The 14,834-nt window shown below is 39.4% G+C and overlaps 1 protein-coding gene across 5 annotated transcripts in view; it reads left to right on the top strand.

Moving 5' to 3' along the window:
- Positions 1-14,834, top strand: part of RAF1 (Raf-1 proto-oncogene, serine/threonine kinase) — a 114,343-nt gene that overhangs the window by 89,207 nt on the left and 10,302 nt on the right. For 4 of the 5 annotated variants that reach the window (XM_077325651.1, XM_077325649.1, XM_077325650.1 and 1 more), the window contains exons 6-11: positions 650-748; positions 1,760-1,913; positions 4,847-4,906; positions 6,888-6,915; positions 7,217-7,341; positions 10,120-10,237. In XM_077325651.1, the coding sequence (XP_077181766.1) occupies positions 650-748; positions 1,760-1,913; positions 4,847-4,906; positions 6,888-6,915; positions 7,217-7,341; positions 10,120-10,237 (584 nt within the window). The remainder of the gene's footprint in view (positions 1-649; positions 749-1,759; positions 1,914-4,846; positions 4,907-6,887; positions 6,916-7,216; positions 7,342-10,119; positions 10,238-14,834) is intronic. The other variant, XM_077325653.1, reaches the window with a different exon arrangement.

The following is a 14,834-nucleotide window of genomic DNA, read 5'->3' on the forward strand; positions in this document are numbered from 1 at the left end:
ACTGCCTGTTCTTTTTAACTAGAGATGCTGAAGACTGATGCTGGGTCCTTCCTCATCCCAGACACTCTCCTACTGAGCCACATCCCCTCCTTTGAGAAATAAATTAGCAACTTGCTGCTCACGGGGGAGGGGGGGCTGTGGCCTTGATGGACCAGTAGTTTGATACTGTATAAAGCTGTTTCATGTGTTCCTATGTGTCTGTTGCTCCAAGTTTTATGTGTGATTTTGTATACTTAGTTTTTGTCATTGGCATCACTTTTATGTAGTGTTGGGGAGAGGTGGGTGTTGCATGGTTACTGTTCTTACATTCTTAGCCTGTTATGTGACTGTGTTTAATTTTCCTTGTGTACTTGAATTCAGTATAGTGTAGCATTTCAGATTAATACACTTTTTGAATGTGGCATTGTGTGAAGATGGTCTTATACACTTTGCTCTTTTTCAGGGATGCTTAAGAGCAATCCCATCTAGAGGTTATAGTCCAAAACAGAGTATAGAATCAAGCCATTCTGTGATATGATTAACTTTTACTTATCTGGTACAAAAATTAAGTCATTTGGATTGCATTGGTTAAAACATAAAATTAAGGCTGCATTTGGATGTAGTAAAACTTCACTTTGTATTTGCTCAGCAACAATGTTTTTTATTTCAGATTGTTTCCACATTCAAATGTTGGCGATAGTGGTGTCCCTACTCTACCTCCCTTAACAACACGCCAAATGCGGGAGTCTGTGTCCCGGATACCTGTAAAGTAAGTTGTATTTTTATTTTATTCTGTCACTAATAAAAACATTAATCATACTATGTAAAGTACATGGTCCTTCTGACAACATGCCACTCTGATTGGCCCTCACTGGGGGACTTGCTCCCAATCGGGTGATGGCAGTACCCAACTGAGGGCCAGTCAGAGGGTCTTCTGCACCCCCCCTACTCCTCCTCCTGCTCCTCCTTTGTGCCACTTCCCAGTGCTTGGCCTGAGGAGGAAGAGCAGCCACAAGGTCCATGTGTGCTCTGTGCTGCTCTTGCTGATCTGCCCAACAGATTGTAATTATTTGTAATTATTTGTGTGTAATGTTTATAATGTATTCAATATTACTGTTTAGTGTTAGCAATACTTTACTTTTTTGTTCTTATTCACGCTCCCCACCCATTCCCTGGCTATTGTTGTGGTGAAGTTCGAACAAATTATGTACTTCCTCAATTTTGGCCAAAATAGGGCAATGCAATTTTTATTGGTTGATCTTTAGATTTCTCTTTGGGGAATATATTTTTGTCCTTATGTTTCAGTGTTGTTAACAGTGCTATGCAGGAGAAAAAGAACTTGCCTGTTATATAATAACTGAAGCAAGACTTGATTCTAAGTGAGAATGACATGGGGTATTAATTAAAATTAAATGTCAAGATACCACTAGGCCTTTTAAGCAGTGTAGTTGGGAACATTTGAAAGTACATTTAGTGCATTGTACTCAAAACTATTGTTGATGAATAGAAAATTGTACAGTTCAGAGATGCACCTGGAGTGATAATTCCTCTGTGACTTAAGGACTCAGCTTTATTCCTCAAAGTAGTTTCATGTGAGCCCTAAGCAGTATAATAATTTTATGTTGCAGGAATATTTGTTTATATACTGATTCTTTCTGAAGGAAGACATTGTTTATTAAATTGTTACTCTTAGTAGGCTCATCTCTATGTAGTTTGCTGGATTGTAACATAAATATATAGAGGCAGAAATGAACTGTGACTTCTATCTTCTCTCCTTTAGCTCTCAGCACAGATATTCCACACCTCATGCCTTCACATTCAACACATCAAATCCTTCTCCTGAAAGTTCCCTCTCTCAAAGACAGAGATCTACATCGACCCCCAACGTCCATATGGTCAGCACTACCATGCCTGTAGACAATCGGATAATTGAGGTAATTCTATGTCTGTGTCTGGGTATTTAACAAAGCGTAATGACAGCTTACTGTTTCACTTGCCATGATCTGCACTAGCCTGCTTACAGTATTTGCACAGAAATGTGTGACTTATACAGAGCTGAACAAGTTTGCTTGTTAAAAATGATGCCTCCATTTGTTTATTTTTGCTTACTTCATTTATGCCCCACCTTTCTCTCTGATGGGTGGGACCCAGCGTAGAGTACATTGTTCTGCTTTTCTCTTTTTTTATCCTCAAAGCAATCCTGTGAGGCAGCTTAGGTTTAATGTGTGTGACTGATTCAAGGTCATTCTATCAAATTTCCATGACAGAGTTGAGATTTGAATTTAGATCCTAATCCAGCACTTTATGCCAGCCTTTCGCAACTTTTTTACTGTTGAGAAACCCCTGAAAATATTCTTCAGGCTTTGAGAAACCTCAGAATTGGAGCGATCATGCAGAATATAGTTGGGAAGCATAGCTGTATACACATCCATCTGGGACCCCAACCCTTCCCATCCCCTCCAAACCCATCATTGGGCATTTTGGGAAGGGGGAGGGGGTCCAAATGACCATATATGGTCATATCACCCAATAAATATATCACACCTTTAAATATAAATAAATAAATACACACACACACACACAATTAACACCCCCCTTTGGGAAACCCCTCCAGGACCATTAAGAATCCCCAAGGTTTAATAAGACCCTGGTTGAGAAAGCCTGTTCTATACACTCGGCACACTGGCTCTTCCTTGTTGAGAACAGATGGCTACAATGAATAATATTTTGAGGAGAAGGAGATACCCATAGTGCAACATTCTTTTGTATCAAGGGATTCAGCAGTAGCTTTCTGTTACTAGTATGTGGTAATTTTATTTATAGGGGCTATATGGCAATACAGTAGGTAACCCATGTTTTATCTTTGAAGGTATTGGGAGCTTTTCTGAAGTGACAGACTTGATTATTCAGAGTTTAAATGTATTTGTCAGAAGAGAGTCTTCTGCTTTAATAGATTTTAGAAGCAGAGATGAGTCAAATCCTGCCAGCTCTCCTCAGACAGATTAATATGGGCTTGCTTCAATTCAGGCCCAAACTGACTTTGCTTGGCCATTTTCTGAGCTCAGGCCATGAATGCCATCTGACATATGTTGGGGACCATAGACCTCTTTCCCTTTTGATGTTCTTTTTCCTTTTCCCAACACTTACCTGCTGGTGGTCTACAATTAACATTTTGCTGCTGTCACAGCATTCAACCAGGCACAAGATTCCATTGAAGATGTGTTAATATGGCCTTGATCAGGATCTATTGGAGCAACATGTTCTCATAGAACCTTACATTTGAAATGCCCTTATAGCAATGCCAATGGTCAAAAAGTGTCACAATGAGGCCTCAACTTCAGCTGCCTCAGCAAGGCTGACTTTAGACCTAGCCAACCCTGTAGTGAGCTAGGCTCATACTTCGTTCTATTCATGAAGACCTCATCAGGTTGTTTCTAGATATTCTAACTCTGTAATTCAGTGCCATCAGTAGTGAAGTCAAAATACTGATAATTGCAGGGTTGTATGCTGCACAATGGAATGTTCCTTAAACAGAACATCACATAGACTGAAAAAAAAAACTTTCCATGACTGTTAAGATTTTGCTCGCAAGGTCTTTCCTTCATTCCAGCAATCCTGTATTTCTTTTTCTTGAATGATTTTTTTTGTAATGCCAGTGTCATGTCTTCCCACATACACTCACATTGAAATGGAAGTTTTATGGCCAGGGAACACTTAGTTCATCAGGGCTGTGTAGACCTTGTGATTTTGCAGTTGCATCATCAACCAGGAAATGTTTTAGGGCATATTAAGTGTCTAGTCTTTTAAGATTGTGAATATATGCTTGAAATGGTGAGCTGTGTGGGGAAGGGTGAAGAAATGAGCTTGATTTTTTGCTGGCAGGGGAAATAAGGTGCTTAGCATAGTTCTTTGCCCTTTATGATGAAAATCCAAATTATGCAAAATAAACATAATCTCATGTACAGGTCTTCTTTTATAGATATAAATTTTGTTACAGCATTCAGTTTATTTCTTTTAAGCTGAGAAAAGAGATAGCCTTGTCTGTAAGAATTGTGACTACTGTAAAATGATTCAGCTTCTCAGTGTTTTTTTCCTCAGCATTGCTTTCTTAACTCTTCTCATGGGATAAGTGTTTGTGGTCGGCATTCTGAATGGTTTTGTGTACACACTGATGTCTTGGAATGGCAAGGTTTATAAATGGAGGAAACCTTGACATGTGATTTCCCTAACCAGGCTGATAAATCTTCCCTGGAGTTGTATGTTGAGTTTGAAGAGACAGGAGAAGGAATAGTTGTTTTCCTTACCATTCAGGCTCCTGTGTACAGTAAGGATTTTCTCTTACTTCAGAATAGTGATCCCATTGCCTGGAGTGCTAGGACAGGCATTATTGCCTATAAATGCCTTTTTAATCTTACAGAATTTTATAGATTAGTGGATTAATTCAGGTGTCACCAGAGGTGGTTTTTTAAAAATTTGCCTTGTAATAGTTAGGATTTCACATCTGTTCCCACAAAGATCTTCTTTCATGGGTCTGTTTTAGATGCAGGTAAGCTTTATAGCAGAACTGGAACATTTTCCAGATTTACTGGGGGGGGGGAACACACACATAATTTAACAAGTGTTCCTTTGGAGAATATTGCACGGTTGGTGGTTTTTGTTGAACAGAAATGTCTGCCAGCCTAACTTTGACTGTTGTTATTGAGCATTCTTGCATCAGATTTAAAAGTCCTGTTGATAAAGTAGCATGCACATTGTTAATGTTACTGATCTTTCAAGTTCTCTTCTGTACAACTTTCATTTAGCAGATGGAAACTATTTTTTTACTACTCCCTCTGTTCTTTTCCTATTTCTCATTGCTTTGAATTAGAATAACAGCCTGAATGCTTCTCCCAGGTCCTGGTGCAGACGATTCTGTTTAAGGGGAAGAGTAGGTATTGTCTGGATGCCTTTGCTTTCTTGCAGTTGACAGGATTTCTAAACACACAACCACACGCACACACATACTTATCCAAACAGTGTGGATTAACCGATGCATTTAGAAATGGTGCGGCATGTTTGTTTGGTATTAATTCTAAAATTGAAGTTGGTAATTTCAAATAGCATTTCAGTTGCAAATGAGTCAGCAGCACAGAGCAAAAGTATACCTTTTGGAGTAAGCCTTTCCATGTCAGTTCTGCCCTCAGGAATGTAGTTGTATAAGTATGTTCATACTATGTGGGTATGTTGGTTAAATATTTAATTATCCAAAAATATATAGAGAAATGTTACTGTATATTCTCCCTTGGGAATAGTGAATTATAGTATGTTCGTACCAAGAAGCCCTGCAGAAAGCCAGACTAACAATTAAGTTTTATATAAAGTAAGATTTTAGAAAATAAAACTTGTCATTATAGGAGATACCTCAGAGGTAGCTTTGCAAACAGTTGCCCACTGGAAATAAAGTCCTTTGTTCTAAGTTCAATTTATAATGGAAAACTCTTGAACTGCAGTGTGTATTTTCTTGGAAATTTGGGGTCTGAATTATATAGGCATCCAGTAAGTGTTCAGGTTGCTTTAAAGTAGTGACAGACAACCTTTAAAGTAGTGACAGACAACCTGTTGGGCCACATGCAAGCCACAGCACATCAATGCATTGCTGCAAAAAGTGCAGATATAAATGTATTTGTGAGGTTCCAAGAATACTCCATACTTTGCAGGGCAACCCCCCTCCAAGAAATTCTACCCCCAAAATAAGAGTAACTTTTTGAGTGGTCCCTAACCTTTTATGTATTGTAACCCACACTTTCAAATTTGCTTGGTAGGCAGACCCACTTGGGGGGGGGGGAGAATTCACAATTTTTTAAAACTTCAAGAGCCTGAGACCTACTTTCACAGGCTTTGTGTTCCCCATGTTTGGGTTAGGACCCCCAGACTGAGAGACAATGCCTTATTGGAGTTGGCATGGTTCAAGGGAATGTAAGCAGAAGGGTAAATCAGCACCTAACCACATTGCTATGCATCTTGGAAACTGCTGCCTTCCCTATGCCCTGTATATTTCAGAAGGTGTTCTTTGTTTGTTTGCTACATCCTGGCAACTATACCCAATTGGCCTTTTTCAAAAATCCATCAGAATGAAAAAATGTATAATTTTTAACTTATTAAATATTCAATTTTTATATTCTGTCCTGCCAAATACTTTTAAAATTATTAATTCATATATCTTACAAATTTTGTTTATGCATAACCTCTCTATCCCATTTTTCCTCCAAAGAATTAAGAGCCGTCCTTATGTGGTACCCTGGCAGCTTCTGGCCATTTTCTGGGCCTCTTTTGATGTAGCTTTTGTCTTGTGAATTGTTTCAGTGCTTGCCTTTCTGTTGATGATTCAAACTGTTCACATTAGACAGACAGGGAACAATATCAATATATCTTACGTCAAAGATGTGCATGTTAACACAGGGAAGCATGTGTGGCATGGCGTGAGAGGAAGAGAAACGAGCTCAGTTGCAGATGTGGTACTGTGGAGTCCCAGGGTTTACACTAATGTGACATTGGTACATGTCCAGTTCTCTGCAATGTTCTGAACACAGTAATTTTCCTAAATGGAAAAGCATTTGTTGTACGTGGTAGGCTACACTGGACCCATTTTGCACAAAGCAAATATACACACAAATGTAGTAGCTAGTAGTGCTGTCATTGGGAATGTGGTGCCCTCATAAAAATGGCAGGAACTGATTGGATGACTTCTTAATGAAACAAACATTAGGAATTGTATTTACAGTAGCCAACACCTTCTGTAAAAGAATGTTGTTGTGGTTATGTGAATCAAAGCCGCTGAGTCAGTTTCTCATTACTGATAAATTTTCCTGATCTCTTTTCTAGTGAGCACATAAATTTTGCTGAAGTATTGGTATTTCTTTCTGTTTCAGGATGCTATTCGTAGTCACAGTGAATCAGGTGAGTATTGCATCACAAAGATAACTGAGATATTCTGCAAACCTCCAAAATTAATATTGAGCTTTATGGCTGCACAAAGTTGCTTTACAGTGAATCATGGCCCCTGTAGCTTATTTTGACTGGCAGCAGCTCTGCAAAGCTTCTGGTAGGCCTTTCCCTACATGGTATCTGAGGCTCTTGTAACTGCAGATGTCAGAAATACGACTTAGGACTCCTTGTATACAAAAATCTGGATTTCCCTCAGCATGTGGTATCAAATTAATAAATTTCTTTTCCTTTTTAAATTACAAATTATGTGAAGCATCACCCTCAGCTATATCTGGAAGTCCCAACAATACAAGTCCCACAGGATGGTCTCAGCCTAAAATGCCAGTTCCAGTCCAAAGAGAGAGAGTTACAGGATCTAACACACAAGAAAAAAAAATTGTGAGTATCTTATTTGTTAAATAGTGTTTGCGGAGAATAAAAACTATTTCTCTGTCACTACTGCATCCTCATAGTATTATCTTGTTGTTGTGGAGGTTCATGACACTGTGGGACCTTTCAAAAATGGGATGAAATTTTAGAGAAATACAGGAGCAGTTCAGGTCTTCCTCCGGAGAGTGCAGTCATGTTTTGGGTCTGCCTCAGCAGAAGAGCAGACAATTTGAAATGTCACAGGATAGTTTAGTGGTACCTCTGGAAGAGAATGGGGTACCCACTTTTTAGTCCTGTCTCTGATTAACAGACCTTATATATAATAGTCTGACCCTTGGAAAAGGGCAGGCTGGTGTAGATAAAATACTGTGCTTGTGAAAGTATCCAACCTAGTCCTAGTTTGTACCTAAAAACATTTAAGAAAGTTTGTACCACACTCTGAAGCCATGACTAGCTTAAATTTATGTGTCTCAGCCAGATTTCTACTTTGAAAGTTTGGAGACTTATTTCTCAAATGTATCTGCTTCCCTTCCGCAGGTACTACATGGTAGCTTTCAGCAGTTACATTTACAATATATTAAAACCCCAACATTTAAAAATGTATAATTTACATATAAGATTATCTAAAAATTGAAGGATTCGCGGTCTTTTCTCTATTCTGTGATGGAGGATAATAGTGCTTTGTTAGTATATTGAGTGAATGCTTGGTTATCTCTGGTTATGTACAGGCATTCTTCATCTTATTTTATTTTGGTATGGATTCTAATCTGTTTTTTCAAAAACAGCCTGAAAAGAAAGAAATTACAACTCCTACATCAGTGATCTCCATGTTCTTCTTACTCACCACAAAATGTACCTCACACTTGCTGCTCTTATAACATCTTGTAACTGAGATGAAGGCTTACAGTTGTAAACAAACTCCCCCCCCCCCCCCCCCAAATCATAAGTGTCTGTGTGGGCGCCTCATTTGTTAAAAAAGGCCTGTCACAGATACCTTTCGGCTTGTCCAGTCAGAAGATGTAGACAGGAATCATGAAAGCTTGAGATCTATCACATGCTTGTACAACCCTTGTCCCTCCTAGCTGCTTAAATCTGTGAAGGGGCAGAGGTGAGGGTTAGTGGATTGGGTCTGGAAGAGAACAGATGCCTACCTAAGAGTGGAGTAGTCACCCTTGCCTTGAAGCAGGCAGGGATATGTCCAATCCTAAAAAGCCTGCTCTGGATTCAGGAGGTTGAGTAACTCCTTCTCACTCTCAAATGTACTATTCTTAAACAAGGTGACTGAATAAGTGGCCATGGGGCAACTTCAGGAATTCCTGAATAAAGTGGATTGTTGGGTTCCTTTCCAGTCTGTTATTGCACCTGTTTGAGGGACTTAAATGACCTTGGTCTCTCTGGTGGATGACCTGTATCCAGAAATGGACAGGGGAAATATATAACTTTTCCTGAACCTCAGCAGCCTTTGATATTATTTATCATGGTAGGTAGGTTATCATGGATGGTAGGTTGGTTTTCTCCAGGCCAGGCTGGACTCTGGGGATTTTTGGTGGGGGGGGATCACATGGGCATGATATTGGGTGGGCAGGTAGTTTTGAGTTCCTGCATTGTGCAGGGGGTTGGACTGGATGACCCTGGAGGTCTCTTCCAACTCTGTGATTTTATGAGCATGGTGTCCTCTGGTCTGCCTTTTGAGATTGGGACTGGGAGGCATCATTTAGTAGTAGTTTCAGTCCAACTCAGAAGGTGGATTTTAGAGTGTGGTATTGATGGCCTCTGGATTCAGGATTGCGCAAGGTTCTATTTTTGTCCTTCATACTTTTAAACATCTCTGTGAAGCTGCTGGGAGAGACCATCTGGAGACTGGCCTGAGTGAGTGGCCATCAATATGCAGATGACACTCAGCTCTGTCTTGGGCTTCTAGCAGATCCTAGGGAGGTTATGGAAACTGAACTAGTGCCTGATAATTATTATATATATATATATGTGCTGCCTAATGTCTGAAATGTTTTAATGTGTTAATAATTTGTTTTAATGTTTCCTGTCTTGAGGACCCTGAATAGGGTGGAAATGTGGCATTAAAATGTTTTAAATAAATTATAGATGTGAACATCAGTTTTCAAAGTTTGGACTGGTTAGGTATTTATACTGAATGGAAAGTTGAAGGGGTAATTTTCTTATTCAGTCTGGATTGTATCATATTGTTGCCATATGTGTGAACTTTTGAAAGAAGCCAAGAGAACATCAGATTTACATTAGCACAAACAAAATAGTAATATTGGTAAATTGGCCCACTGACTTTAAGCACACAAATGGAGGGAGTGTATTTGGTAGAACTTAGCTTATATATGCTTAGGATCACAACCAAGCATCTGCTGTTTGCATGATACTCTTGAGAAAGAGGAAGGCATGCTTTCAAACATTGTGGTAGTATAATTAATAATACCTTCTGCTAAGCATTTCCTGCTCAGATTATGAGACTTCATCTGTTAACAGTAGAGATTCTTAAAATTCATATTTAATGTGCAATAGAATTCTAGCCATCAGTTGAGGAGTCAAATATTTTTGGAATTATACCCATGACTTTTCTCTGGCTCTGTATCACAAAGTGTATACAAATAATAGTTTACTATTTTTTTACACATCTTTCTTGTTAACATCTATAAGTCTGCATTGTAAATATCCATGCTGTACAGATTTAGATTGATGATCCTAATAACATACTTGATACAAATTTTAATATGAATTTCTTAAAGTGATGCTGACTGTAAATATTAACTTTCTTTTCAGAGACCTCGTGGACAGAGAGATTCAAGTTATTATTGGGAAATAGAAGCCAGTGAAGTTATGCTCTCTACCAGAGTAGGGTCGGGCTCATTTGGGACGGTTTACAAGGGCAAATGGCATGGTATGCAATTTATAATTCCATTATAATTGTTCCAAAGTAATGATTTTAAAATTGCCTACGGGGAGATTGAGGGTTGGAGTTGAGGCCCTATGTGCACAGTTTTATTTCTAATGCACAGACATAGATAGGTACAAAACACTAACCTTGGTATGTATTTGGTGAAATGTATACTACACAAGAGGGGCTGCATGTATTCTAAGTTGTACAGTAAGAATAAAATTAACTAGATTAGGTTGAGGGTTCAGTGTAGATTAACTTTCTCATCTGTTGTTCCATGTGTGCTGTTGCACATATTACTTTTCATACTCATGTCGAAAGAATTTTTCCGAGGAAGGAAAAGAGCAAATGAATATATGCCTTATCTTTGATTTTAAATGACTGTGCCTTATGGAACATTCCTGCACCCTTTTGTTTGGCCACTTGCCTTAAAGTTTAATGCATTGTGATAACATAGCTGTGCTTTTATGCTGCTTAAATCATATGAAGGTTTGCTTTTGTTGCTGTATTCGTTGTTGGTTCTGTTTTGTTACAGTTGAGTATTTGTATTGGTTCTGTTGTATTTTTCAATGTTGAAAAACTAGTTAGAAAGCTGGATAAAAATGTTTGAAATGAACTTGCTGGCCACTTGAAAGAGTCAGAAGGGATCTCTAGGGAAGTAACATTTTTAAAAAAGAGATAGCTTGAACTTGTGCAGGTAATAATTCTGGATTCATATTTTTTCAAGATGTATCTTTAATTTTAATATGCATGTCTGCATTTGGCTAGTGCAAGAAGACAAATATTATTTCCACTTTTAATATGAAAGTGAGCTGTACTACTTTAAATATATTGCCAAGAAGCAGAATTTCCCCTGCCTCTCTCCATGGCAGTGTTGTTGCTGGTGGCTTGCCTGCCTACCAGCCGACATAAATAAGGATAGTTGCTTTCTTTCCTCTAAGTCCCCCCCCCCTCCAGATCCTGGCAAGTTGTTTCCCTCTAAGGCAACCTTTCTTAACTTTTTTATCATTGAGAAATCCCTGAAACATTCTTCAGGCTTCAAGAAACCCCAGAAGAGGTGCAGTGGTCAACATGGCCATATATGATCATATCAGCCAATAAATGTTTAACAAATGTAAAGAATATTTTAAAATTAATTAACTCCCACCCATTTGGGAAACCCTTCCAGGGCCATCACCCCCCCCCCCTGGGTTTCATAAAATCCTTGTTGAGAAAGCCTGCTCTAAGGCACCTAATGCTAAGAGCTCTGGTGACTACATTTCCCAGAGTGCACCCAGCATGCTAAAACAGATGTCAAGGTACTGGGTTAATATAGGTCAGATGGAGAGAGAAGAGTTAAAATTTGTTCTCGTATTGCCAGCTTAGCCACTTGCTGCTACTGGGGTGGGAGAAAGGAGAGAAATTTAAAGTACCTGAGATTGGAAAATTATTTGACCATTGTTTTTAGCAAATGTGTTTTTTCCCGTGCCCTTTTCATAATCACAGAGAGGAAGTGGAAGGAACATGTCACATCAACATGTTTCATTAAGATTTTATAGCAATTGCTAAGATTTTGAAGCAAATTGAATTTTATGGCTTATTAAGCCTTTATGTTCACTGTCACTGTGCCCGATTTTTAAGCATGACTTCTTCCTTGCTTCTCTGTGTACTCTGCAGTTCTCATGAAAGGAAGCAGAGCAGTAACATCTGTATAGGCTTGTAGTGCTTGACAGATATTTTGCAGGGAACTGAAAGTTATGTTTCTGTCTGTCCAATTTCATTAATGATGACATGATCCACCTTGTTGGGAAGAATAAAACAAAACTCAGGCAGGAAAGCTAAGGCATTCCTAACGGAGTAAAATTCTAAAATGAACCGCATAACAAAGGAAAAGCCTAGAAGAATTGCGAACACTTCTGCATGCAAGTTAAAATCTCATGGTGTTCTAAAAAAGTGAAATGTATGGCGGTGTCATGGGGTTTGTGTAAGAACGACACTAGCTGGTCAAGAAGCTGGGATTAGGTAGGTGTGATCTCCCTTCCCACTCACATAATGCTTCCTTTTTATTTATCCCAGTTGACAGGTGCATCTGCGCATGCACTTGCCTTATACTGATTCAGACAATTGGTCTGGCAAAAGACAGTTTTGTCTGCTCTGACTGGCAGCAGCTCTCCAGGCTCTTTCCACGTCTTTTACCACTCGGTTCTTTTCACTGGAGATGCTAGAGGTGAAACGTTGGGCAAATGACCTGCTATACTAGATGTCCTACTACTGGGCCCCCTCCCTGAACAGCGTTATTTGGGTTAGCACAAATGTAATTACTCCCAAATTCTAAATATTAAATTCAGTGGCCACTGTTGATCAGACAATAACAGGCCAGGGTTAAGGGGTGGTAGTGTATATAGTGGGAAGGGTTGGGAAAAGAACACAGATCCCCACTGTCCATACTTATTCCTTTAGGCCAGTGGTTCTCAACCTGGGAGTCGGGACCCCTTTGGGGGTCGAACAACCTTTTCACAAGGTTCACAGCAAGACAAGCAGCTTGGCCGGGGGGAGGGGGGGACCATCCGCACAACAGCCTTGCGGGGTAGATTTGCTCATCTGTCTGAAGCAGCGGAAAAAAGCGAGATCGGCCTGGTGGGACAAGAGGCAGAACCAAACTGAGAAACCCCGTAAAAAAAACCAATTTATATACAAATGAACAATGGATCTTCATGCCATTGGTCAGTTCCAGTTTAATTTCTGTGAATAAACACTAGCATAATTTTATGGTTGGGGGTCACAACAACATGAGGAACTGTATTAAAAGGTCGTGGCAACAGGTAGGTTGAGAACCACTGCTTTAGGCCTAGTAACTGCAAAGCTAATGTTAGTCCTCACTGACCTTAAATGCTCCTATGCTGTCATCATTCCTGCACGAAGAAAACAGAATGTGCTATATTTAAGACAGCTCAAACACTGTTTGAACATTTATAATTCTGGGATTGTGTTGCCATCTCCTTGAATGATACAGTTGTGATGCTGGAAATGTATTCAGCTGTGTGTGTCCGTATGTTACTTTTTCTGGTTGGTTTGTGTTAAAAATCTGTTAATGAAAATGGAAGCCACTTTTTCTCATTTGAAAAGTGAACTGCTAGGATTGAACTACACTAGAAAAGTAGAGGATCTATATAAGATTGGGGAAGACAATTGTGAGTTTCTGTTCTAGCACCCCACTGCCAACAGAGGTTTTGCCTTCCAAGCAAAGAGTGGGGCTCCCACTCAGCTCTCCTTGATATGGAAAGGAAGCTATACATAGTGGCAGCTCTGGGTCTCCAGGTGGCTGATTTTAAGGCCATAATCAGATGTTACCTGATGCTTTTATGGGAGAGGATATCCCAGTACCTAGAAAGCCTACCTGAAGACAAAAAGACAGTGGTTTTACAGACAGAGGGCATAAAACTGTGCAAACAAGAATTGAATGGCTCTAGATGCATTTCTGATGGTTGCAGCTGGGCTCTGGCATAGTTCTGAGGAGATGCTCTTGGTTAGGGTTCATATTGAGAATTTGCCCTTTGAGAGAAAACTTCTTTTCAGTGAGCAGACAGGCACACTGCCAAATCTCTAGGCATCACCTCTCAGTAAGCTGCATCCTATAAGCCAAGGAAAATTCCAATACATAGTCAGCATTATCCATTCAATAGGCAATATAGGTACCACCCCAACTAGTACCAACATCAGACCTGGTTTCACCTACAAAAAGGCAACTGGGAAGATACAGGGGCAAGCAAAGACAAGCAGTCCACAAGGCAACCCCACCCCCCACTTAAGTCAGCATCTATTTAATGACTAGATTCCAGGCCCCTCTTCAGAGATCAGCACTGGTTTTTTGCTGATAACACGAGCACAATAAGCAGTGACTAAAGGGTGCTCACCATAATAAACCGTGATTATATTTTAGAGTTCAAATCTGCCCCTGGTTCTCTCCCTGCTCCTCTGTCTAAGGACAGACCTCCAATAGGAGATATCCCAGTTCCTACAAAAGAGCTATACAAGAAGTTTCAGACTGTGGGAAAAGATTTCTCTCCCCTCTCCAATTATTTCCTAATGGTGGGGGGTTTGAGGCTGATTTTGGACAGACTAATAAATTGACACCTCAGCATTCATACATTTTGTATGCTGTTCCTCTCAGATATCCTGCCTCTTTTTGAAAGGACTGCATGATTCTGTGTACGGGATCTCCATGGTGCTTACTTTCTCATCTTAGTACATCAGGACTGCCTAAAGTATCTGATGTTCAAATGTGGAGAAAGGTGTTTCCAATATGGTGTTTTGTCTTTCACACTAGCTACAGCTCCAAGTCTCTTTAAAAAAAAAGCAGTTTTTTTATTTTAAAAGATTAGATTAGATAGGAAAGAAAAGGAAATACCACATATTACTATATACTACAAACCTACTATTTAGCAAAGAAATGTCCATAAAGTTTACAACTAACAATACATATCTTACTCTTATATGTCACCTTAATGTCAAGTGCTAAAAGAACTCACAACAAAACGTCTGTAATAAGAAAGCTTTAATGGAAGTTTACTCTAGTCACTATAACTCAGGAAGTCAAATCTACCCCACAATAGAATTGCAA

The sequence above is a fragment of the Paroedura picta genome, chromosome 3, assembly GCF_049243985.1.
Source record: "Paroedura picta isolate Pp20150507F chromosome 3, Ppicta_v3.0, whole genome shotgun sequence".
Lineage (NCBI taxonomy): Eukaryota > Metazoa > Chordata > Lepidosauria > Squamata > Gekkonidae > Paroedura > Paroedura picta.